Below are 27,865 nucleotides of genomic sequence, written 5' to 3' on the forward strand. Positions count from 1 at the left end.
GTATTAGTATTAGTTTCAAAACTTACGTTTAATATTCTTAATATGATATAATTACCTATTTAAATTTCATTTTACTTTCAATTTAAACTAATTTTTATTTTAACTTTGTACATGTTGCTATTAGTTTCAAACTTACGTTTCATTATTTATTATACATTATTTTTTAACACATACGCGTGTTCTAAATGCACGAGTTCTATGCACATACATGTTCTAGGATACTATAATCGTATTTAAATATATCGTGTCTTATTTATAATGTTTTAAAGTTTATTAAATGCATTTTATTTATAATTTTAGATTATGTTTAAATTTGGGTGAAAGTACCTTTGAAGTCCCTATATTGTAGAGTTGGGATCAAATTAAGCCCTTTATGATTAAATGGATCAATTCAATTATTCTACGATTAAAAAGAATCAAATAAGGCCAAATTGGAACAAATTTATAATTTATTGTTTAAAAATGACATAAAAATAAAAAATTTTCATTTATAGTTCATCTTCAAATAAAAAAAATCATCTATAAAATCATAAGAAGCTTTCAAAATATAACTTTGTTAAATAGTAAATGACATCTTTTAAACAATAAATGTTAATTATGTTCCAATTTGCCCTTATTTATTTTTTTAATAGTACAAAGACTAAATTGATCCATTTAATAGTAGAGGGACTAATTCGATATGACCCCTATGATAGAGGGACCTGCTAGATACATTTAGCTTTAAAGTTGTGACTTAGCGAGACTATTTCGAAAACTAGTATCCTTTAAAATAATGTTTCTATTCCACGATCTAACTTGATTAATTAGTTAACATTACCCATCAATTGACAAGATACTAGTGTCATAGATAAATGGTAGAAATATTCATTCCAATAAAAAATTAATATTGAAAATGATAAATACACAATAGTTACTTATATTTAATAGAAAATTTATTGAATTACTGCGTCGACACCTCGGCCGCCTCTACCATTGCTACACGCAAGGAAAGGTGAACACGTAACAACCAAGAAGCCAAGCACAAGCAGACAATAGAAACAAACAAAAACAGTAGAATAGAGAGTTGTTCAAATCGGCTATAAAAGCCTAGATCAGATCCTTGTATTTTTTTACGCACAAAAGTCAATCAAAACTCAGAAACCAAATTCCAAAGGTTGATTTTAGACTATTCTCTCCGTTTTTCTTTTGATATTTTTTCTATTTACTTGTTAATTTCTCTTTTTTTCTTTTTTTCTTTCAAAACCATTTTAAAATAATTAACAAAGAGGATAAAAAAAAAGGAAAAGGAATCAACTCACCTGAATCGGCCTCTGAATCCGTCATCGTCATCGGCCCTTCACCGTCGCCAGACGCGAATTAAGGAGGGGGCAGAGGCTTTCCATTTTCTCCTCGTTTCCCCGTTTTGGGGCCTTGGTCTCTAAACGCGCTCCAAAGCGTTGGTGGGAGACGCCCTCGCATGGCTCCGGCCACCGGGCGGTGGGGAGGCATGACAGCGGTGGGGAGGCTTGGAACCCTAGCAGAGAAAGGGGACCTCCCTTTTAAATTATTTTTTTTTGTGTTCTTTGACAACAAATGAAACAGCAGAAAAAAGGAAAAATTTTTAGTTTTATAGTAATTAAAACGGCGCCGTTTGAAGGAGGTGACCTGCGCCTCTTTGCCCTAATGGGTAATTTGCGCATTCGGTCCCTCCATCTGGCGCTGAGGTGCAACCTGACCTTTTTATTATTTTCAATTTTGGCCACGAATTTTCGCGTCTGTTTCAATTTGGTCCTTGGACCACCTGCAGCCCCTCGATTAAAACGATGTGCTTTAGGGCCGGGAACATTTCCCATTCAGTCCCTATCTTCTGAAGTGCGTCCCAATTCGGTCCTGAACCACCCTCTTTTATTTATTTGCGATTGAAACCCTGGATTTTGGGCCCGATTTCAATTTTGTCCTATTTCATTTAATTAATTTATTATTCTTTATTATTTTTTTAAAAAAATTGTTATTAATTAATTTATTTGTTATTTAAAAAAAAGCTCTTCTTTTATTATTATGCATTTTAAGTTATATATATATATTATTTATTTTAAATGTTTCACTTAATGTTTATTTAAATATTTTATTTGCATTATTTGTTTCTTTAAACTACCATATGTATATATATTGTCCTTTAACCCTTTTTATTTTATTTTTAATTTTTTATCTTTTATTTTAATAAAGAAAAAGATACTGTTTTTTTATTTACTTTATTTATTCATTTTAAACTATGTTAGTATTATTCTTTCTTGGTTTCATATATTGTTTGTTTGGAGTATTTTGTCATTCATCTCGATTTGATTTCCTAAATTATTTGTCTTAGACTATTAGCTATGTAAAAAATTTCTATCATTTTGTTTCATTTACTCGGATTATTAATATTGGTATGTTAAAGTGATGCATGTGGTATAATTTTTATCATTATGTATGTGTAATTTGTTTATTTGTTTTCACATTATTGCCATTAAGTGTATTAATTCATTTATTCGTATTTTCGTGCTATGGTAATTCATTTGTGTACACTGCTGTTCGAAAATTTGTTTCTCCATGTTGTAAATCGTCATTCCATCAACGTAATCCCTTTTTCACACACTATTTCAAACGTTACATTTATTCTTACCCAAACGTACAAAAATAAAAATTTCTAAAATAAGGCAATACTTTGCATTTAGGAAATTCGAGAAATTGTACCCTAATTTACTGGGTCTCGATTTTCTCGTTAAACCTAAATAGCAAAATATCCTTTAAATTTCTAAAACATAAAATTTCAAAAATAAAGGTAATATTCTATATTTAGAAAATTAGAAATCGTGCCCTAACTTATCGGGCTTCGATTTTTCTCGTTGATTCTAAATAACTGAATATCCTTTTAAAATTAAAATAAATGAGGTTTAAATGAAAATAAAAGTCAAACTTACTCTCAAAATACAAGATGTCGGTCCTAACTTCTTGGATGTGACATCTTGTTACTCGAGATAAGGAGGCATTTTTCACTTTTGATTTATTAAAGCATTTTAAAATTACAATATTCATTTTCTTTAAAATTTCAATTTAATCTATGCCATATAATATTTGGTAATTAATTTAATGGTTAAATTAACAATTTTAGTAAAAGGACCTTATTGATATAACCACAATAGTTTGAAGATGTATTGAGTGTTTTAAAGTTTGGGGACCAATTTAGAATAAAGGTTCTAGGTTGAGAATATATGGTAAAATTAACTCTTAAATGTATTAACCTTCTAAAACAATTGAAGTATATTTAATATTATTGATTTGATGTGTTTATTTATTTAATTTATTTTTATTCAAGATCTAAACTATTTTTTATTTTAGTTTCAGTAGATATTACATATGGGGTATTATTATTAGTTTCAAAACTTACGTTTAATATTCTTAATATGATGTAATTACTTATTTAAATTTTATTTTACTTTCAATTTAAACTAATTTTTATTTTAACTTTGTACATGTTGCTATTAGTTTCAAACCTTACGTTTCATTATTTATTATACATTATTTTTTAACACATACGCGTGTTCTAAATGCACAGCTTTCTATGCACATACATGTTCTAGGATATTATAATCGTATTTAAATATATCGTGTCTTATTTATTATGTTTTAAAGTTTATTAAATGTATTTTATTTATAATTTTATATTATGTTTAAAGTTGGGTGAAAGTACCTTTAAAGTCCCTATATTATAGAGTTTGGATCAAATTAAGCCCTCTATGATTAAATAGATCAATTCAATTATTCTACGATTAAAAAGAATCAAATAAGGCCAAATTGGAACAAATTTATAATTTATTTTTAAAAATGACATAAAAATAATTTTTTTTCATTTATAGTTCATCTTGAAACAAAAAAATTTTCATCTATAAAATCATAAGAAGCTTTCAAAATATAACTTTGTTAAATAGTAAATGACATCTTTTAAACAATAAATGTTAATTATGTTCCAATTTGGCCTTATTCAATTTTTTAATAGTACAAAGACTAAATTGATCCATTTAATAGTAGAGGGACTAATTCGATACGACCCCTATGATAGAGGGACCTGCTAGATACATTTAGCTTTAAAGTTGTGACTTAGCGAGACTATTTCGAAAACTAGTATCCTTTAAAATAATGTTTCTATTCCACGATCTAACTTGATTAATTAGTTAACATGACCCGTCAACTGACAATATACTAGTGTCATAGATAAATGATAGAAATATTCATTCCAATAAAAAAATTAATTTTGAAAATGATAAATACACAATAGTTACTTATATTTAATAGAAAATTTATTGAATTACTTTTTTTCTTTTAAGATTATACCATCCTTTTAAGGTAGTAGCTGAGCTAAAGGGTTGGCAAGGCCCTGCCCCTTACAGTGGGAAAATTTTCATTTAGGCTCTTTATAATTTATAAAATTTTAAATTAGTAATGATAAAATTACACTTTGTCCCCTTAAAATGATAAAAAATTGATTAATTCTTTAAAAATTATAAAGATATAGATTATTAAAATAGTGAAATTACATTTTTACTATCATAAAATAAACAATTTAATTCCACCCCGAAAAACTTTTCTATTTCCACCACTGCTTTATATTTAAATTAATTACTTCCTTTTAAGAGCTTGAACTAGAATGTCACATTATTCTCGATATAATTTTTTTTTTTACTTTTAGATTTATAATATTTTATATTTAATAGTATATTTTATTTCAAATGTTTCATATTTACACTTCAAATGTTTCATATTCATACACTTCTCGATATAATCTATGCCAGCCCATGAACAACAATCAACGCTTAATTGAGGATTCCAATTATCAACCTTAGGGTAAGCACACAAACCAGCAACAAATGCTTGCTTCTCGATGATGCAGCAAAGCAAGACGCTCATCGCTGTGACAAAGTACTGCAGGCTGCTTGGACAAGAAAGAAAAGGCAGTAAATTGGAAAGAGTAATATTGAAAAGAAAGCATGCAAATGCAAAAGAGTAATATATAGATGTTAAAGTGTAATAAACGACAATAGTAGACAAAATTAGAGTAAAATTCTTTTTTACTTTGGGGTGCCGGCACCAGAAATTAAAAAATATATTTTTTTTATTGTAAAAGGGTTGTTGACTACTTAAGTGCCGACATTAAAAATAAAAAAAATAAAAATGGGTGTCGATCATCTGCTACACGGTAACACGACACCAAAGAATAAATTTTTTTTTAAAACCTAGTATTACATGTATTATATAAAATACTTATGAAAAAAATACACATGAGTGTCGGCCATTGTCGACACCCAAAAAATATTTTTTTAATCACAGTTTCAATCATCATGTTGTTATTTGGGGATTGGGGACATGGGTGTCGGCCATGAGGGTGCCATAACCCTAGGACATTGTTCCTTTCAAGTTATTCCCGTAAATGTTTTGGAACCAAAGTCATTTTTATAAATGTTTAATTGTTTTGGGTTATTTTATCAAAATAACCCATTTTTGTGGAACCATGTAAGAAACATAGAAGGCAAAAAAGGAACAACAAAATCCCATTGCACATAGAATATTTTACCAAACTAACCCAAAACAATTAAATATTTATAAAAATAGCTCAAGTTATAAAATATTTACAAGACTGACTTGAAAGCAACATTGTCTGGGGGTTATGGCACCCTCATGGTCGACACCAATGTCATCAATCCTTAAAAAATTTTAAGGTGTCGACCGACACCTATATGTATTTTTTCACCCTTATTTTGTACAATACATATAATATCCCCATTTTAATTTTTTTGGTGCCGGCACTATGTTGGTTAGTACTCGTTTTTAGTAAAAAACTGTGATAAGCTTGCAAGAGAGATATTATTAGATAAAGCAAAGATTGATCGAATGAAAAGGACTAAAATACCAAAAGACGCAATTTTTAGAAAAAAAATTACATAAATAGGCAGAAATTTTGAAAATTTATAGGAATAGGCCGATTTTTGTAAAATGATTGCGTTTTCAGGGGAAACCCAAAAAAAATGCTTCCAAAAGTGTCTTTAGCATATTGACAGAAAAACGCTTCCAGCTGAAAGCATTTTTGCCACATCAACACTAAAAGTGGAAGCACCAATTTTTTATTTATTTTGGTGCCACCTATTAATGTGAAAATAAAACTTACAAAACATGCCTTTATATAGACCCAAAGTCTCATTTCCCCTTCTTTTTAAAGTAATGTGAGATATGAGACATGTAGACTCATAAATAGATTTGCAGCTTGTTCCTAAATTGTGATATATATATATATATATATATAGATAATGTGTATATATAGAATCATGAATAGGGGTCTTCCACCACTTTGCCTAAATAATTATTTTATGTAGATAAAAACTCAAATTATTTAATTTAAATCTTTTTTTTTCGCCAATTTCACAGTTCCAAATTGTTTAAAATAATAATATGTATGGACAAAAGCAAAGATAGTAGGAGGGCCATACTCTTCCAAATTCTTTAGGATTTGGAGTAGCATGGCCCTCCTACTATCTTTGTTTTCGTCCATACATATTATTATTTTTTGTTAAAATAGATTGAAGTCCCTGTATTCTTGATAAGTTTGGAATTTAGGCCTTTTATTTTTATTTCAAATAATTTAGTTTCTCTATTTTTTTAATTTAAAAATACAAGTCTAATTGTTAACATTGTTAAAATCATTTTGTTAAATTTATTGGTGTGACTACGTGACACCTTATACCCAACCCAATTGTTGGATCCGAATATAAAATGCCACATTCCATTGTCGAAGCAACTTACTTTTCTATTTTACTCTTTTTTTTAAAAGGAAACGTAGTGGTAAAATTATTTTACAAAAATTTCGGCAACATTTCTACCTATTTTGCATAAAACCCATTGCAAAATTTAGATTTCACAAAATATCCACATTCAAATAATCTCCCAAATCAATTCACAAAACTTTGATTTCTCAAAACATATCCATAAACTAGATTTCTACACTTTAATGTTTCATCAAAACATTAGTTATAAAGTACTAGCAAAGAAAATATAATAAAAATATTTAAATTTTGTTTACGACATAATATTATATATATACAAGCCTAGATACATGCCATTTACATCAATTATAAAGTAAACTTTTCACCAACATTATTTGAGCCGAGCTTCGGTTCTTCGGATGCTGCTGGAACAACCTAACGAATCTAACTACCTGCGCACGGAAAAATAGACAAATTGTAGGCTGAGCAATTTTTATGCTCAGTGATGCTAATATCATATAAATTATTACATAAGTATTGAACATAAATTAATTGATAGAAATAAATTAAAACATAATTATAAATATCATTAAAACATAATTATAAATATCATTAATAACATCACAATAAAAGAAAGTTTTAATAGTAATAAACTTTAATATTACGATATTGACAAATCGAATAAAGAAAATAAGTTTGTTTAATCTAATTCAAAATCGTGTAATTAATTTAATTCTCACAATATGGAAATTTAAATAAATTCAACTTGTGTTTTTACTTTTCTTTCAATTTAGACCCTGTCCTAAAGTTTAGTGACAAGTGATAATAGTAACATGCTTTAATCTCGTTCTTAATGCATTTTTGGATGATTATTTGATGTAAAATAGTGAATATTATGTTCCTAATCCTTTAAATTCATGTTTCTATATTTAGGAGAGCATTTGGGAGCAAAAGGAGTGAAAAACGAACGAAAATTGAAAAATTGGAGCAAGGTAAAGGAGCCACACCGGCTGGGCACACGGTTGTGTGAGCCATATGGGGATGTGCTAGATTGTGTGGAAATTGTGAGCTGCACTCCGGAAACGTAAAAAAACATAATTTTAAGGTTTTTGGGCATTCTAAGACCTATATATGACAAAGATAAGAAGAGATGAGGGAACTATCATAGAATACTGAAGAAAACAACTCGAAAAATGCCATTGAAGCTGACTCTGAAGCAGATTTTCATCAAGATTGAAGATCTCCTTTTGATTCCTTGAACAACAGTGGAATAGATTGAAGATTTCAGATCTTATCTCCCTAAGCAGTAGTGGAGCAGATCGAAGATTGCGGATTTTACCTCCCTGTGGTTATAGTGGAGTACATTAAAGCCAGTAATTCTACTTCCCTGGACAACAATGAAATAAATTGAAAATTTCAGATCTTATCTCCCTAAGCAATAGTGGAGCAGATCGAAGATGGCGGATTTTACCTCCCTGTGGTTATAGTGGAGTACATTGAAGCCAGTAATTCTACTTCCCTGGACAACAGTGGAATAGATTGAAGATTTCAGATCTTATCTCCTAAGCGATGAGTGGAGCGGATCGAAGATGGCGGATTTTACCTCCCGTGGTTATAGTGGAGTACATTGAAGCCGATAATTCTACTTCCACGGACAACGATGGAATAGATTGAAGATTTCAGATCTTATCTCCTAAGCGGTAGTGGAGCAGATCGAAGATGGCGGATTTTACCTCCCCGTGGTTATAGTGGAGTACATTGAAGCCGATAATTCTACTTCCACGGACAACGATGGAATAGATTGAAGATTTCAGATCTTATCTCCTAAGCAGTAGTGGAGCAGATCGAAGATGGCGGATTTTACCTCCCTGTGGTTATAGTGGAGTACATTGAAGCCAGTAATTCTATTTCTCTAGGCAACAGTGGAATAGATTGAAGATTTCAGATTTTATCTCCCTAAGCAATAGTGGAGTAGATCGAAGATGGCAGATTTTACCTCCCTGTGGTTACAGTGCAGTACATTGAAGCCAGTAATTCTACTTCCCTGGGCAACGGTGGAATAGATTGAAGATTGCAAGTCTTATCTCCCTGCAGTTGCAGTGGAATAGATTGAAGCACTAGCTCCTATACTTCTGAAGATGCAGTGGAGCGGATTAAAACCTTGAAAAAGAAGAAGAAGAAGAGTACCAAGATCCAGCACGACCGGACAAAATCGGGCATTCTTAAAGTCTTTGCTCTGTTCCTGTTACACGACAACGAGCAAAGAGGGGCAGCTGTAATACCCGATTTTGGCCCGAGTAAAAGGCCCAAACCGATTTAAAATAGTGGCACAATTTCGAATATGGCCCAAATACAGTGGTCCAAAACGGATGAGGAAACCCTAGGGTTTCTGAGGATCAACAATACCATAAAGCCACCTCCACGCGATCTCCACCTTGCAGAAGAAAGGAAATAAACAACAATGGCAAGAAAAATCAAGAAAATTACAATGATTTGTTTCTTTGTTTTGTATTTTTATTATGGCTATAAAAAGCCATTGAGATACTGTATGAAAAAGGGTGAAGGGGATACAAAGAAAAAGAGAGAAAACAGATACAATAATTTTTTGAATACAAAGGTTTCTTTTTTTTTATTTTCGTTCTACATTATTGGCGTTCATCATTCTTTTACTATCTATATTTTTTCTTTTTTCTTTTATTTTTATAGTTTGCTTAAACTAATAAAGAGGAAGAGAACGGGAAACTTACCTTTTCTGCCGGAACCACCGAGTTGTTGCCATCTCCATCGTAATCGGAGCTTTGGCACAAGGTGGCGTGGCACTCAAGGGTTGATGAAACCCTAAAAGCCATTTCATATCTTGCTTGAGAAAGGGGAAACAAAATTGTTTCCTTAAATTTGGCTTTTTTAAACTTAAAAGAAGCGAAGCAGTGCCATCCATGGGGTCCACGATTTCCACCCTAAGTGGGAAATTTGCACATTTAGACCTCCTCTTTTGCGACATGTTTGGATTAAACCTATTGTTCCTTTTAATTTGGCCCAAATGTTTCGCCTTTGTTCATTTCATTATATCGCTGCACAACCGTTTTGGGGAGGCGAATTATTTCGATTTGGCCCTCCATGTAATTCGCATGTCGCGATTTGGCCCATTATTTTGATTAAATTTCATTTATTTCTTGTTATTGTAGTTTTTAACTATTTGGTTTTTTGCAATTTCGCTTTTTTTAATTTATTTTCTCCTTATTATTATTATTATTATTATTATTATTATTATTATTATTATTATTATTATTATTATTATTATTATTACTTAGTATTATTATTGGTATTGTAATTATTATTTTGGTTTTTTTGCAATTTCGCTTTTTTTAATTTATTTTCTCCTTATTATTATTATTATTATTATTATTATTATTATTATTATTATTATTATTATTATTATTATTATTATTATCATTATTATTATTATTACTTAGTATTATTATTGGTATTGTAATTATTATTTTTATGTACATACAAACATTTTCATAATATATATATACACTTTTAAAACTTGTTTTTTTTTAACTTTGTAAATATGTAAATACGTATGCTTCTATACATTTTTATATATATATTATTCTTCATAATTTTTTAAATTAATAGTTTTCTCATATTTATATAATTATGCATGTTTATTTATTTTGATAATGTAGATATTATTTAATTATTTTTAATATATTTTATATTTTCATATATATATATATATATATATCGTCGTTTTTTTACTTTCGAAAATGCTTAAATACATGCTTATATTTTTAACACGTATTTTATAATTTACATATACATATTTATTTATTTATTTATTTATTTTTAATATGTTATGACTTTTGTATATATAAGTTTTATAACCCAAAATTTTATTTGTAAATCATATGTATTTTCTTTAAAATTTCTATGTGTAGATTATATACATTCTTTTCTTTATTTATTTTGCTTGTTTTCTTCATTCGCTACTTAATTGTGTTTACATTTATATTTTTTATTTAATATTTTGCATGTCATGAAATATTGCTTTTATATATATTCATTTCGTTTATTTATTTGTTTATATTATTTTTATGCTATTGATGTATTTATTATTGTTTTATTTATTACTATAGCATTTGTACGTATAATATAACATTACATCATCTTTTACTCAAATTTAAAAATAGAAAATTTTCAAAATAGAGATAATACTCGTATTTAGGATTTTCAAGAAAATTGAGCCCTAACGTATTGGGTTCCGATTTTCTTCGTTAAATCTAACGATCGAGCATTTCTCTTTAATCAAAAAAATAAGAACTCATTATTGGGAATTCAACACGTTGTGTCCTAACGTATTGGATGTGACGCATTGATTTCTCGAAATGAAGATTTTTCTCTAAAAAATAATAAAGGAAATATTCCGAGAGTTTGAGATTTTAAAGGAATTGTGCCCTAACGTATTGGGCCGCAATTTCTTAAATCTTGGATAAATGGATATTCTTTTAAATTTTTTTCATTATACGAGTATTCTGACCTAATTCATTTTGGAGGAAATTAGAATGTTGTGCCCTAACGCATTGGGTGTGTCATTTTTTCTTCTCTGAAATGATAAGGGTCTTAATACGTAACGTTTTAAGTTTTTTTGTTAAGGATTATATTTTGCAAATTCTCGACATTAAGACATTAATTAATTAACTAGGTACCAATTTTGGGCGTAATGAGGGTGCTAATCCTTCCTCATACGTAACCGACTCCCGAACCTGTTTTTCTAAAATTCGTAGACCAAAGTCGTTTTTAGGTGACCCAATCACACCTTAATAAAAGGTTGGTGGCGACTCCCAATTTTTATTTTTTAAAGTCGACAACCTAAAACTTTTATTTTTCAAAAATATGGTTTCGACATTAATCATTGTGAATTTCAAAAGTAAACAACTAAGGATAATTTAAAATTTTTTATTGCCAATACGAGAAGGGGTTGTATGAACTGCGATTTCCTTATATTTATCTAATTGCATAATGATAAATCAGATTTTTTCTCTTGATTTTTAATTATTTTCTTCCTAACAAAAATCAAATCCAATTAAAAATGCTAAAATTAAGAAAAAAATCTAATTTATAATTGTCCTATTGAAAAGAGATAAAGATGACATGAAATCATTATTTTATACTATCCTTCCTCTTGCGAATGCAGTAACCTATCAAAATTCTTGAGAAGCAGCTGATATTTTCTCAGCCTCGTCCATGACAATTATTTTGCACCACAATTGCCAACAGCGTTATCCTGTTTTTCTTTATACCCGCCACAAGTTAGGAAGGAATACTCATATATAGTATCTTCAATTTTCACCGAGTTCAATATAACCTTTGTCAACACCGAGTTCAATCATAGACGGTTGATACGGTCTAGAGGGGAAGAAGCTGTTAAGGGTCTGCCTGATTTCCGGTTCGAAGCCATACCCGATGGGCTACCACCTTCCAATTCCGATTCGACTCAGTACGTTCCAGCAATATGCGATTCCACACGAAAAAATTGTTTGGCTCCATTCTTGGAGCTACTATCTAAGCTTAATTCCTCACCCCAACTGCCCCCTGTTACTTGCATAGTTTGTGATGGAATCATGAACTGTGGTACCAAGGCAGCTCAACTCATTGGGGTGCCTTATGTTCAACTCTGGACTTCTTCAACCGTTAGCTTTCTGGGATTTCTGCACTACAAAGAACTAGCTCAAAGAGGCATTATTCCATTCAAAGGTTACAAATTTTATGTTTTCTTTGTGCTTTATGTTCATTCATAATAATCTCTTTGAGGTTCTATGTGTTACACGTACGTCCATGCATATTTTTTGCATATTGAAACAAAAATATGCGTTTTATTTTCCTTGTAGATGAAGGCTTTGTTAGCGATGGGACACTTGAGATGCCCATTGATTGGATCCCTGGTATGCCTAACATGCGCCTCAAGGACCTTCCAAGCTTTATAAGAACCACCGATCCCGACGACATCATGTGGAATTATGCCATGGAAGTATCACAAGAATGCTTAAAATCTTCTTCAATAATCTTTAACACATTCGATGAGTTCGAGAAAGAAGTGCTACAAGTAATTGCTTCCAAGTCCCCTAATATTTATGCAATTGGTCCACTCACCTCCCTAACTAGGAACCTACTTGAAATCCAACATAACTCACTAAATTCAAGCCTATGGAAGGATAATACGAGTTGCATCGAATGGCTTAACACAATGAAACCCAAGTCAGTGGTGTATGTGAATTATGGGAGTGTAGCAGTGATGTCGAACCATCATTTGGAAGAATTTGCTTGGGGACTTGCAAATAGTAAATACCCATTTTTATGGGTAGTTAGGCCTGACGTTGTGATGGGAGAATCGGCTGTTTTTCCAAGAGAATTCATGGAGGCAATAAAAGGAAGGGGCCTCATAACAAGCTGGTGTCCCCAACAAGTTTTGTCCCACCCAACGGTTGGCATTTTCTTGACACATTGCGGATGGAATTCTCTGTTGGAAGCTGTATCCGAAGGTGTGCCTTTAATTTATTGGCCTTTCTTTGGTGATCAACAAATGAATTGTCGATATTCGTGCACCACATGGGGCAATGGAATGGAAATCAACCCTGACGTAAAGCGTAAGGATGTGGAGGCTCTTGTTAAAGAGATAATGGAAGGAGATAATGGGCAAAGGATAAGGCAAAAGGCATTGGAATGGAAGAGAAAAGCTAAATCTGCCATTAGTGTTGGAGGATCTTCTGTTACCAACTTTGATAGAATGATCAAGGAGGCCTTACGTCAAGGTTGAACATTAAAATCAGAAAAATTGTTGTGTTGAATGTTGTGTATGTACTTTTTTTAATTTTTATAATACACTATTAATAAATTGGTTAATATTGTGTACATTGGTAATATACTTTTTTTAATTCCATAAGTAAACTTAAAAAATTGTTATGTATCTAATTTATTTTATAAATTTATTTTTAATATTTTATTATATTTTATAGAACACTTATAATCACTCTAACCCTACTTTGTAAATTGTAGATCATAGAATCGAATTTGCCTTATTATCTCACCTGTAACTTTTATTGCCTCACCTTTATTTTTAATTTTTCTTTTTTCTTAGTTTTTCTTTTGGTTCAAAGAAGAAACCAAACATCATATAGTTCCCCATGTAGAGAGGGAAACAGATACAATATAAATTAACACATGAACTTACTTAAATATGATTCTAAGATTAATCTATAATTTTTTCTGCTTTTAGATTCTGATTGATTTAATTCTTGATCCATATAATTTACAATGGGAAAATTTTCATTTAGGCTATTTATAATTTATAAAAATTTAAATTAGTAATGATAAAATTACACTTTGGCCCCTTAAAAATGATAAAAATTTGATTAATTCTTTGAAAATTATAAAGATATAGACTATTAAAATGGTGAAATTACATTTTTACTATCATAAAATATACAATTTAATTCCATACTGAAAAACTTTTCTATTTCCACCACTCCTTTATATTTAAATTAATTACTTCCTTTTAAAAGCTTGAACTAGAATGTCACATTATTCTCTCTCTCTATTTTTTTTTTACTTTTAGATTTATAATATTTTATATTTAATAGTATATTTTATTTCAAATGTTTCATATTTATACTCAAAGTCATTTAAATTTTGGGTTTGTTTCATAAAATTTTAAGAAAAAATAAAAATAAAAATAAAAACATAAAACTTTTATAATTTAAAATTTACATTTACCAAACAATCTATTTATATTTAATAATTAATTTTAAGTAATATATCAAATAAAATTTATAATTTAAATTCAATATATGTAATTTTTAACACTTAATTTTTAATTTATTTTTATAGAAACATTTTAATTTTTTATCCATATTCAAATAAATGTGTAATTGGATTTATGAACTTTGAAACTTGAATTGCACTTCATATGTATACATAAAGCTTTGATTGTATACATTTAAAGAAATGAATACATACATTTATTTTCATATTGGATTAATATTATTTTTTTGTGCATGCAATATATCAACATAAAATTATGTTAATTCGATAATATTAGTCTATGGTTTGTGAATTTTGAATTAAATTAAAATTTCATGTATAAAATTGTGCAAAATAAAAGCTCATGTATGACATTGCACATTGGATCAAAATTCATGTAAAGCTTTGATAGTTTTCCGTAAAAATTATTTAGAGAGTGCGTTTGGATGGGTTGTAAGTAGTAATATTAATTATTGTAACAGTAATATTAGTTACTATAACGGTGATGATATATATGTTTGGATTTAATCATAGTAGTGAAAGTGGGGTAAAATTTAATAAGAAGAAAAACTGATTATTAAACACATAATATTAAAATTTATATGTAATAGAATTTTTGAAACTATTTGATATTTGTAAAGTTAATAATTATAAATTATTAAGTTTTTATATAAATATTTTAATGAATATAAAATATTAAGATGGATGGTATTGTTTCAAATAATTTTTTCATCATTTTATATAGTTATTTAATTTAATAAACTTATATTAATTATATAAATAAATATAGTTTTGTTAGTCTTATCATATAAAAGTATATTTGTATAGACTTTTTTAAATATTTACTTATTATATAATTATTAACTGAAATAAAGTAATGAAAAAATTAATATCACAAGATATATTATAAATACTTTTGTCTTAAAATATTTTCTTAAAAAGTAAAAATGATAAAAGACAAAAACTGAAAGGACGTGATTGGAAAAACGGAGGCATGCAATGGAGATGAAAATTTTAATCTTAGCTCACTAGTGATCCCAAGGAGCCTAAATTAATTTTAAGTAAATTATTCATATAGTCACTCTAAAACTATTTCTTTTTGTCAATTAATTTTTATCAATGAAAGCTAATTAAGATGTCATGCATTGTTGACTGTCATACAAATTGTGTATATAATTAAATATTTCAAAATTAATTATAAATCCTATTATCATTCCTAAATTGGAAATCAACCCTTAACTCCTAAATCATTTAACTTTAAATCTCATTACCATCACTGACTTCGAAATCTAATTCTAAATCTCAAAATCATTAAACCCTAAACCTCCTTTATCATCACTTACTAACGACAATGTTATATTTGACAAAAAAAATTAGAATAATCAAAATGGGAATAAAGTAATTTTAAAGTGACTATTTGAGTAATTTACCGTTAATTTTACGGTGTCATGGAATCACTGAATCTTAGGTACCAACAAAGAAATAGCCATAACGGTCATTGTTTGTACCCACAATATGTAGGTATCCATCATATGAATACTTAGTTTGAGCTCGATTTAACTGTTATTATTAAATTTGAATTCAGTTCAAGATATAATCAAACTAATTGAACTTGAACTCGATTAAACTAAACATATTCAAGCTTGACTTGATAATAAGCTTATGGAATTAATAATATATATTAATGATAATAATGTAATTTAATACTATACAAATATTTAAAATTTATCAAAAATAAAAAGCTCAACAAGGTTAGCGGGCCATTAGACCCAAGTATTATTAAGCTCAAATTCGGTTCGTCCGATAGTTCAAGTTTCTCGAACTAAAGCTCGACTCGATAATTATCAAATCGAGTTTGTATTTCTTTAGAATCAAACTTAAATAACTTGCCAGCTGCCCTAAACTTATTTTAGGTCACTATAATCTCCAAAACCCCAATTTTAACATTTCAACTAAATCTTCATTTCTTCTTCACAAACTACCATAATCTAGTTTCTATTAATATGGCTCTAATAATCTCTGAAATCAAAGACCAAGCTTATTTATACAAGCAACTCTCTTTTTAACTGTTCCAACTCACCAAAGCAAAATACAAAAGCAATACTAAATATGAGCTTCACATGCATACCTCACACGACTGCATTCACTTATAAAGGAAAAAAAAAGCAGAAATAGAGACATTGAATGATCCCCATTCATTATTTAAGTAATTCCCCACTGACAATAGTATTTCCAGTTAACCATGTTTGAGAGCTTCCTTAACAAATCTGTCGAAATCAATATAAGATGATCCCCCAACTTCAACCGCTTCTTCGGCTTTCTTCTTCCATTCCAATGCCTTCTCTTTCTTTTTCTTTCCTTCCTCACCTTCCATCATTTCCTTAACTAAAAACTCTATGTTCTCTCGCTTCACATCATGATCCACCTCCATGCCAATGCCCCAATGAGTGCAAGCATATCGACAATTGGTTTGTTGATCAGCAAAAAATGGCCAACAAACTACTGGCACACCTCCTGATATGGTTTCCACGGTAGAATTCCACCCACAGTGTGTCAAAAAAACACCGACTGAAGGATGTGAAAGGACCTCATATTGGTTGCACCAGCTTGTTATCAGCCCTCTTTCCTTAGTCTCCTTCAGGAACTCTAGATCCAGATTTGCAGAATCACCCATCACGACATCTGGTCTAACGATCCATAAAAATGGGTGTTTAGAGTTAGCCAACCCCCATGCAAATTCTTTGAGATGCTTCGCCGACATGACAGTAATGCTTCCATAGTTCACATACACAACTGAATTGGGTTCCCTTTTGTTAAGCCATTCAATGCAGCTTGTATCTTCCTTCCATAGGCTTGAGTTCATTGACTTGGAGGGATCGGCATGTAGGTGCCTGGCAAGCAAATGAAGTGGTCCTATTGTATAAATTCGAGGAAATTTGGCAGCGATGGCGTCGAACACTTCATGTTCGAACTCTTCAAATGCGTTGAAGATTATTGCTGAAGCTTTGAGGCAATTTTGAGCTTCGGATCCGAAATAATCAAACAAAATGTCATTCGGATCGTTGGCTTTGACGAAGCTTGGAAAATCTCTGAGGCGAATGTTACTCATTCCAGGGACCCAGTCAATAGGTTCATTGAGAAATGTTTCACCTGACACAACAAAGAGTCAAATTTGAGTTCCTTTTAGACAATTTTCTTAGCTATAAAGTTATAAAGTTGAAATAAGAAAGTACTTACTTTGGAATGGAATAATGCCTCGTTTAACCAGTTCACTGAAGTGAAGATATCCCATGAAACTACATGCTGAGGCAGTCCAAAACTGAACTTCTGGTATGCCAAGTTGTTCAGCAGCCTTAATAGCAAAGCTCATAAGTCCATCAGAGATTATGCAAGTAACAGTGGGCACTTGGGGCGAGGAGTTTAACTTAGCTAGTAGCTCTACGAATGGTGCCAAGCAATGCTTTCGTATCGAATCACACAGAACTCGAAGATCCTGTGTTGCATTTCGATCGGACGATGGCAGCCCTTCCGGAATTGTTTCGAACTGGAAATCAGGCAGACCTTTAACGAAGTCAGGGCCTTTGGACCTGACCAAACGCCTATGGTTGAACTGAGTGTTAACAAAGGTTATGAAGAAGCCTCTGGAGTGTAAGAGCTTAGCAAGTAGCATCATGGGGTTAACATGACCTTGTGCTGGAAATGGGACGATTACAATGTGGGGTTTACTGGTTTCAAGTGAACCCATCTTTGCAAAGCAATAACAAAGTTGTAAAATTAAGGTGTTTGCAGAGAAGCTTTCCTTGCTTTCTAGCTTCTCTAAAGCTTGACGAGTAGCAACATGCAATATATAGGAAAAGGATGGCGTGAAAGAGTTAAGCTACGTCATTTGTATTCCTTTTTCAATAGAGAAACTATGGAAAAATTCATTATTTTTAAAATTTTTGTTTTATTTTCAAATCTAAACCATACATTTATAAAGAATTTTATATTTTATTCTCAAATCAATATATATCTATTGGAGAATTTTATTTATATTATGAGATATTTAAAATGATTTGTTTGACTCGAGTTCTTTTTAAAGATATTAGATTTTAATGTCACATGCGTTGCATGTAATTTTACGCATTTAATATTTAATTGATTTTTAAAAATATTGTACTTAATTACAACAATTAGTATAAAATAATATTTCTTATTTGAATTTTTGAATATAACTAAAATATATTAACTTATCAATTCAAATATTATAATAGAAAATTTTCAAGTAATAATTAAAGCATTTTAAAGTGGTAATTAACATTTTTAACTCTGTTATTGATTAAGTGATAATTAATGTGCTTAGAATTCTATTCAAATAATAACTCTATTTTACATCAAGAAAATTAGCACAATTTTTAAAAATAATATTAGCATAATTATAATTATCACAACTTTTTGCGCTATATTTTATGCTTAGAGTTATTTTCAAGTAACCATTTTATTAAATTATAATTATTTTTAAATGTATAATTATCAAAATTTATATTTTATTTCAACTTTTTAACGAATAATTTTAAATTAAATATTATTTGTTTTAAATGTGAATTTAATAATATGATGAAAAAATAAAAGATATTCATCAATTCAATAGTTTTTCAAACTCATACTTTTATATATATATATATATATATATATATATGATAGGTGTAATCTACTTGCTATAATAAAAATAAATATTTTTAAAATTATCGGAGTTGATTTAAATTATTATTTTATTATTGATTGACTACAAGTGGAGTAATAGTGGATTGTGTTCAAGTACATTAGTCTTAGACCATGTTTGGCGATGGAATTGCTATTCCATTCCGTCTATTCCGTGCGCTACAGAAATTCACTTATTTGGTTCACTGTTTAAGTGATTCCGCAGAATTCTATTGCACTTTTATTCCCTCAACTCTTGTAATAGGAATTCAGGGGTTGGGGGTCTGAATTGCTATTCAAAACCACCCGTAATAACATTTTTCTTTTTTGGACCAAAATAGTCTGCCTCTCTTCTTCATCATTTTCACTTTCACTTCAGTAGATTTCTTCCTCGACATTTATCCCCAAAGTGAACCCTAGAAATTAGCTCCTTAATCAACGAAAAATCTAGCATCCATTCGTCATCTTCATCTTCCTTCTAGTTGAACCTCCTTATTTACAGTAAGTGCCTTTGATTCTTTTTTTTTCTCTGATTTTTTTAGTTAAAGTTCTTTCACTTCTTTCAACTTTTCTTTTCCCCTTTCGTATTTGGATATAAACTAGCAAAGCAAATTGTAAAACCAGCAAAGCAAATTATTCTTGGATGATTCGGTGATAAGCAGCTATTTTGGTTCACCGAATCCTCCATTCGACAGAATTTCATTCATCTCCCATTCACAAAATTGGTCGATTGGTTGATCCAATTATTTTAGGGCAATTTAGGGTTAGAAAGCTAAGCTTTTTTTTTCGAATTGTTGGGCATTTATGTTTATTGTTAGGGATTTTAGGTTGGAATTTGTTGTTTGTGGTAAATGGGTTGATGGGGTTTTGGATTTTGAGCTTTGAATCAGTTACAGAGTTTTTGAGCAAGAAAAAGAAAACAAAGGCAGGGTAGATGAGGAATCTTTTTACTAGTAAATTTGCCATTGCTTTGGTTTTTTTTTTCAATTTTGATTCTGAAATGTTGGGCTAGTTACAGTGTAAGCTGAACAAAGAATTTCAGTTGAGAAAATAATTGAAGTTAAATTAAAGAGAAATTCGACATATGTGCTAATACGCTTTGTTTATTTTTGAATCTTAATGCTTAGAGAATCATAATTTGCATAGAGATTTAGCTACTGCATCAGGTTTTAGATAATGTTTTACTAGCATCATTAGGTTTTTGTTTAATCTTATCAATTAAACATTTGATTGATAATTTTATTTTTTGGGGATTTTAATTAATTGGATATTGGGTTTGAACGTTTGATTAGTTTAATGTAGATGTAGAATATGTGGAAATATTTGGTAACAGCTATCCTGAAATTTGATGTATCAATCCTTTGTGATGCTGAATGGCCAATGTTGGGAATTAGGGTTTTGGGTCCTCTTTAGAAATTAGATAGATTTCTTACCTTGCTGCTTGTCCCTAGTTCCGCCAAAAAAATATGACCCTATGTTAGGCCTTTTATGGAGTTTAGATGGAAGTTTTAGATGTTGCAAAATTAGATTGCTTTTGGTGCAATGGTTCTTTTTACTGGATTTTGTTTAATGATGCTTTATTTGATACAGTTTGATGTACTTTTTAGATCACATGTTTCAAATGAGATGGATCAGAGTATTCAAAAGAATACAGTGAGATCAGGGTAATTTTCAAACTGTGTTCTTAACCTTAAATGCTACTTTTTCTTCCTCTTCTTTCTTTCTTTTTCTTAAATTTTGTTAGTATAATGTTTTAAGTTGAAAGAAGTAAGAGCATTTATTTCTTTGTATTTTCTGCCCTCTTGGAATGTACCGTATACATTATGTTGTTGTGGTGAACTTTAAAATTTTATTGGTGGAGTGTTTTGAAAACTAGGAGGATAGAGGATTGGTGGGAAGAATGATAGAAAATGAGCGTAGTTTTTCATTCATATGCTCTCTAGGAATGATTTAGAAGTGGAATGCAAGAAAATGATATACCTACTTAGTTTTTGTTTGTAATCTTGCCATCCTTTTTGTTTTGCTGGTTTAAATATTTAAGGTCTTAAGCTGCAATTAGAAGATGTCATAGTTATAATTAAGATGTCCTACTGCTGTATCTTGATTAAAATGTAAGTATTCATGCTGTAAGTATTTATGTTGTCTTAAAACATTATCTGAAGTGGATTAATTGTTGTAATTTAAACGATCTTAATAATGAAATTTTGGTATCTTAAAATGATAAATTGAGAGGAGTTATAGCTGTAATTTATAGTGCTTGGGTGTCGTGGTTGAAATGTATAACTCTGGGATTGATATTGATGATGTGCTGGTAATGAATAAATCGAGCTTTATTTGCCGAATGACATGTTATTTTAGAAATACAAATTGAGTGTTGCTAATGGTGAGTTTTCTTTAAACTCCTTTATTATTTCCATGCTTGAAATTCTTATCAATTTTACATGGATAATTTGGCGATAGTTAAATAGGGAAAAAAATTGTTCTTTACAAATTTCATGGTTGCTACTGTTTTGTATTGGTTAAACTCGTTTATTTCGAATTTAGTTGTTGTCCAATTAGTGCAAAAATTTCCTGTTGCTCAAGCAAAGTAGATGTTGTTGCTGCTCGTTTTTGTACTTTTAAGGCCCTATTTAAGTACTGCAATTTGAAATGTTTAGTTGTTGGAAATTGAGATGTTTTATTCCTGTAATGGAGGTGTATAAATGTTGTTAATAGAGATGTTAAAGTGCTACAAATTGAAGTGTTTAAATGCTGTAAATTGAAGTGTTAAAGTGTTGCAAATTGAAGTATTTAAATGCTGTGAATTGAAGTGTTAAAGTGCTGCAAATTGAATGTTTAAATGTTGTAAATTGAAGTGTTTTAAGTACTGAGGTGTATAAATGTTTTTAATTAGGATGTTAAAGTATTGTAATAGTTATATTTAATAGAAAATTTATTGAATTACTTTTTCTTTTTTTAAGATTATACCATCCTTTTAAGGCAGTAGCAGAGTTAAGGGGTTGGCAGGCCCCTGCCCCTTACAATGGGAAAATTTTCATTTAGGTTCTTTATAATTTATAAAATTTTAAATTATTAATAACAAAATTAAACTTTGGCTTTCTTAAAAATGATAAAAATTTGATTAATTCTTTAAAAATTATAAATGTAATAGGCCAATTTTGGCCTGGGCCCAAATAAAAAATAAAACAAATTCACTTAAACAAATGAAAGTCCAAAAAATTACAGTCCATTTTTCTTACAAATATCAGAGCCTAATTCAAACTCAAATTAACCCGTTACATATCAAGCCTAAAATTCTTGAGGAACCAAAAGGAAATGGGTTCTAGAAGATGTTGCATTGGTTGTATGTATGGTTGATTTGCACAATGTTGGAACCTTTAATGCTGATACGGGATTCAAAGCCGGTTATTTAAATGAGTTGGAAAAAATGTTAGAAAAAATTTTACCCAATGCCATGTTGAAGGTTAAACCTAATCTTGAATCGAGGATTAGGACATTGAAAAGGGATTGGTCAATCGTTTATGACATACTTAGTGGAAAAAAACAATAGCGGTTTTGGTTGGGATGAGCATAGGCAGCTTGTTGTTGCTGACGATGCGGTGTGGAACTCATATATAAATGTAATAATTATTTCAAGTCTTTATTATCTTATTTTGACCAAACTTATATCTAATATGAATTCCTCATTTTTATAGAGTCATAAAGAAGCCGATCAATTCAAACATCATAGTTTCCCTTATTATGACCAACTTACTGCCATCTACGCAAAAGATCGAGCCACTGGGAAAGATGCTGAAACAACCGCTAATATTATTGAAGAAATAGATGTTGAGGATGTAGCTACTACAAATACTCATGAAGAAAGAAACGATTTCTATGGATGCGAAGTTGATGTTTCTTTAGATGACATGGATCTTTCAGCTACACAACTGCAACCAGCTAGAAACCAAGATGATTCCACATTTTCAAAGAAGAAAAAAAAGATTTATGATGCAAGTGATTATATTTCTTCTATTTCATTTAATGATACTACCATTTTATTGGCGGAAAACATACAGACCGTTGGCGTTGAAATCAGTAGGAGTATTGCCTCCGAAGTGCTAATTCAACAAAATTCAGAAATGACCATTCAAGAAAGAGCTCTAAAATTATATCCAACATTATGTGAAGTAGAGGGTTTAACTGAGGATGAGCGCTATCGCGCATTGAGCAAAATTCCAGATCATCCAACGCAAATGCTCATTTTCTTTAATTTACCTTCTTCTGTGCGATTGGAATGGGTCAGAAGATTTCTTGCTGACCATTAAAAATCATGGTTGTGTTGAAGATATTTTGGTAACTTTTTGTGTTTGTAATATTTGGATGGTATAATGACATGATAGAATGTCATTACAATGTTGTAACTTTTTGATGTTGTAAAATTTTATAACATATGGATTATGACATATAAACTAATGAAATCATGTAACTTCTTGTTAATATATGAATATTATGTTTGGATGTGAAATATAATTCTCAAGTTATTTATTACTTCTAATATTTTATTTTTTTATTGTAGAATAATTAAATTATTTGTTTCACTAATGATATTTTAGCACATTAAATATGTATTGCGTTTAAAAATAATAAAGTAGATTATATATTATTTTATAGTATTATATATTATGATTTTAGTAAATTCATATAATAATAATTATATTTATAATTTTATTAAATTATATTTAATAATAATTATGTTAAAATATGGTTAAATTATTTATTATTTTATTAAATTATTTTTAATAATAATCTTATTAAAATTTAATAACAATAACAATAATCATCTACCTAAAAAAATCTACTACGGGTATTCTAGTCATTTTAGTTTTTTTCCTTATGCTATTACAACATTATTCCATTCAACCACACACAAGAATACTATTACAGTTCTATTCCATTCCATTCAACCAAACAATTGAATTACTAATTACAGCTTTATTCCATTACAGCTCTATTCAATAACAGCTCTATTCAATAACAGCTCTATTCCATTACAGTGAACTAAACGTACCCTTAGAGTTTGAATCTGTTGGACAACCTCTATCCCTTTTAAAAAGAAAAGAAGGATAATCTTTTAATTGTTTTGATAAAGTGCAGAATTTTACACATAATCTCTATTCAACCTTTCAATCGGAATAAAAATGTGTTGAATTTCACGTCATTATTAATTGCTTCAATAATGATAGTACTAATTGAATTAAGACTAAATCGGTTAAATTTTTAAATTTTTAAATGATATATTTAATGGGTGATTCCTAAGTTAACATATAGTAGCTTTTGAAAAATATACAACTTGCTTAATGATTTAGTATTCATACCCATCCCTCCGGAAGAAAGTTTTATTAATGTAAAAGAGAAAATATTTGATACATCGTAATTGGAGCTTCTAGACTCTACAACAAGATCAAGAGTCGATAAATATTTTATAGGAGTATCGTAAAATATTAAAAAAGACATGACAAATTTTAAAGTTGCTTGTGGAATAAAAAAACACTACTATTATGCCAAATACTAGTACATGTAAATAAATAATTATCACAATTTTTTATCTTATACAATAATATATAATTCCAAATTAGTTAGTATTAATTAAATAATTATGGGGAGGGATTAATGAAAACAAGGTTTTACCCTTTAAATAGGTACTAAGATTATTTCTTTTTTTATGGTAAAATGTTAAAAAAGATAATTTCTTTTTGGTACTAAGATTATTTGTTTAGTTATTTCTTTATTTGAGAATGACAACATTGACTTGCCTTCAATGTAATATAAGTCATGGATTCATTTGATAAATGGTAGAAATATTCATTCCAATAAAAATAATAATATTGAAAATGATAAATACACAATAGTTACTTATATTTAATAGAAAATTTATTGAATTACTTTTTTAAGATTATACCATCTTTTAAGGCAGTAAGCGGAGCTAAGGGTTGGTAGACCCTACCCCTTACAATGGGAAAATTTTCATTTAGGCTCTTTATAATTTATAAAATTTTAAATTAGTAATGATAAAATTACACTTTGGCCCCTTAAAAATGATAAAATTTGATTAATTCTTTAAAATTATAAAGATATAGACTATTAAAATGGTGAAATTACATTTTACTATCATAAAGTATACAATTTAATTCCATACTGAAAAGCTTTTCTAATTCATACTTGTTTTATATTTAAATTAATTACGCTTGAACTAGAATGTCACATTATTCTCTATATAATTATTTTTAAAATTTTTAGATTTATAATATTTTATATTTAATAGTATATTTTATTTCAAATGTTTCATATTTATACTCAAAGTCATTTAAATTTTGGGTTTGTTTCATAAAATGGTTTTAAAAATATAAATATAAATATAAAACATAAAACTTTTATAATTTAAAATTTACATTTATCAAACAATCTATTTATATTTAATAATTAATTTTAAGTAATATATCAAATAAATTTTGTAATTTAAATTCAATATATGTAATTTTTTAACACTTAATTTTTAATTTATTTTTTATCCATATTTTTCTTCCCTTATTGTGGGAGATTCGGCCCCACCTTTGAATATTCAAATATTATTGTTATCATATAATAGTTTATAATTAAACTGTTGTTGATATAATAAATTTATGTATTTATATTCCAACTCCATTATATATTTGAAGTAGAAAGGGGCATCCATATGCATGTGAGGCAGAGCAAATAAAACCTTTCTGCCAATTTGTTTGGCTTCCAACATGACACGTGCCAATTAGGAAATACGTACGTAAACGAAAGATAGAAAACAACAGGTTGCGACTCTTTACCATTAGATCAGACCATTGCCACTATGTTATGTCTTTTTAATTAATCAATTTGAAGATAACCGGCTGTCAGCTGTTGTAATGTACATAAAGATTTTTATTTCCATTTATGGAATTATTGAAGTTCAATGAATTTGGTGTGAAGAAAGTAGAAAGGGCCGGGCTGCCTCAAATAAAACTTTTCTGCCAATTTGTTTGGCTTCCAACATGACACGTGCCAATTAGGAAATACGTACGAAAACGGAAGGTAAGAAAACAACAGGTTGCGATTCTTTACCATTAGATCAGACCATTACCACTATGTTACGTCTTTTTTCCTCAGATTGGCCTGGACAAAATTTTAGGCCTATATTTCAGGCCAGGCCCGGGCAAAATTTTTTTCTGGGTCCGACTCAGTTCGACCCTTGAGCACCTTTACTCTTGAGACATTATTTTGAACAAAAATAATTTGTTAATGCATATATTTATAGTGCTAAATATTAAATTTAATTGATATATAATTATAACATTAATTAGGTGATAATTAAACTAAAATAACATATGTACAATTAACACTATACTTAGTACTGATAATGTGTTAAATATAAAAACTATTCATTTCTTTCTTTTTTGAGAATATTTTAATGTTTTTTTGTTCAGTTTCAAAGTTGACAAATGTCTTGAACAATCCAACACAACTCTAAGGGTCCGTTTGTTTGACTGAAAATGATTTATGGAAAATGACTTGCTTTTATGAAAAAGCTAATATTTTCTGCGTTTAGATGAATCTATGTACAATATTTTTTATTGTTTGACAGATTTCCTGAAAATATTTCATAAATCTGTTTTAAATGAAACAAACATGCATTTGAGAATTTATTGTCTTTTCATTTTTTAATTGAGTTTATTTTATATCTATTAAATTTATATTTTACATTTTTTGCATATTTTGCAATAATTTATTTATAAACAAATACATCAAATTAAATATATAACAGTAATCAATTTTTTTAAAAAAAATAATAGTAATAAATTATTAAGCAATATATGGGCCATTATCGCTCTTTAGTCTATCAGCTAAAGTCCTTCCGAGATCCTCTATCTCTTTCGCATATCAGAGAGCCTCATAATTGTCTTGGCACCTTAGCCTTTGAATGGAGTTTGGAAGGTCATTATTAGCAAGCCTTGAATATGTATGTGTGAACTTCATCACCTTGTGCCGCTTTAGTAACAGGAGCACTTCCCTCGTGTAATAATTAGCCTGCAAATGAAGCCATCTAAGACACCTTACCAAAAAAAAAAACAAATGGAATATCACCGTTTATTTAACAGCAAAATTTGATCCTTTCAATGGGTCTTTTCAAGGGGTTTTATTATTGAGTACTTAATGGAAAATACCCAACAATATCAACATAATCTTTGAGTACATTAATTAAGTGCCTCCAGTAAAAAATATCCTTGAATTCATTGTGCACAACGTATTCAAAAAGTATTCAAAACATTAATGAAGAGTCGGCAAAATAGGTCGGGTTGCACAGGTATGCTTGAGTGTTGCATAACTGAACCCCTTTGGCCCTATGGAAAATCTCGTTTGGAACCGATGCTGCTCCACTTGTCACACTCACTTTTCGAGTTGAAAGTGTATTCCTATTAAATAATTCAAGGTCTATTTATAGAAAACAAATCAATTCATCTTATAGAAACATAGCATATACATACATCCTAATTTCACAGACAATAACATTAAAATATCCCTCTAGATTGAGTTTCACTTATCATCTAAATCAGAAATTAATT

At 29.4% G+C, this 27,865-nt stretch overlaps 3 protein-coding genes across 11 annotated transcripts in view; 2 read left to right on the forward strand and 1 right to left on the reverse strand.

Moving 5' to 3' along the window:
* Positions 1-23,749, forward strand: part of LOC105787781 (uncharacterized protein At2g29880-like) — a 41,154-nt gene extending 17,405 nt beyond the window's left edge. Inside the window, exons 1-3 of one of the 9 annotated variants that reach the window (XR_008191901.1) lie at positions 19,407-19,754; positions 20,844-20,917; positions 22,949-23,749. Coding sequence is in view for 5 of the 9 variants with exons in the window: in XM_052625047.1 (XP_052481007.1) it covers positions 22,775-22,873; positions 22,949-23,560 (711 nt within the window). In the remaining 4 variants the exon portion in view is untranslated. Of the gene's footprint in view, positions 1-19,406; positions 22,874-22,948 lie in introns of those variants that run through there. The other 8 variants (XR_008191900.1, XM_052625053.1, XM_052625049.1 and 5 more) reach the window with 8 other exon arrangements.
* LOC105787787 (linamarin synthase 2-like) lies at positions 12,008-13,685 on the forward strand (the record flags this gene model as incomplete). Its single annotated transcript, XM_012614341.2, has 2 exons — positions 12,008-12,530; positions 12,665-13,685. Coding segments are annotated over 2 exons (1,449 nt in total), but the record flags the coding sequence as incomplete, so codon positions are not given.
* LOC105789464 (linamarin synthase 2-like) lies at positions 16,592-18,401 on the reverse strand. The gene is made up of 2 exons (XM_052625038.1): positions 17,811-18,401; positions 16,592-17,723 (listed from the first exon to the last, which is right to left on the reverse strand). Exons 1-2 carry the CDS (start codon positions 18,316-18,318, stop codon positions 16,810-16,812), a joined length of 1,422 nt encoding a protein of 473 aa, XP_052480998.1. The 5' UTR covers positions 18,319-18,401; the 3' UTR covers positions 16,592-16,809.
* Positions 23,750-27,865: the final 4,116 nt, after the last annotated feature.

Source organism: Gossypium raimondii, chromosome 2 (assembly GCF_025698545.1).
Source record: "Gossypium raimondii isolate GPD5lz chromosome 2, ASM2569854v1, whole genome shotgun sequence".
Taxonomy (NCBI): Eukaryota; Viridiplantae; Streptophyta; class Magnoliopsida; order Malvales; family Malvaceae; genus Gossypium; species Gossypium raimondii.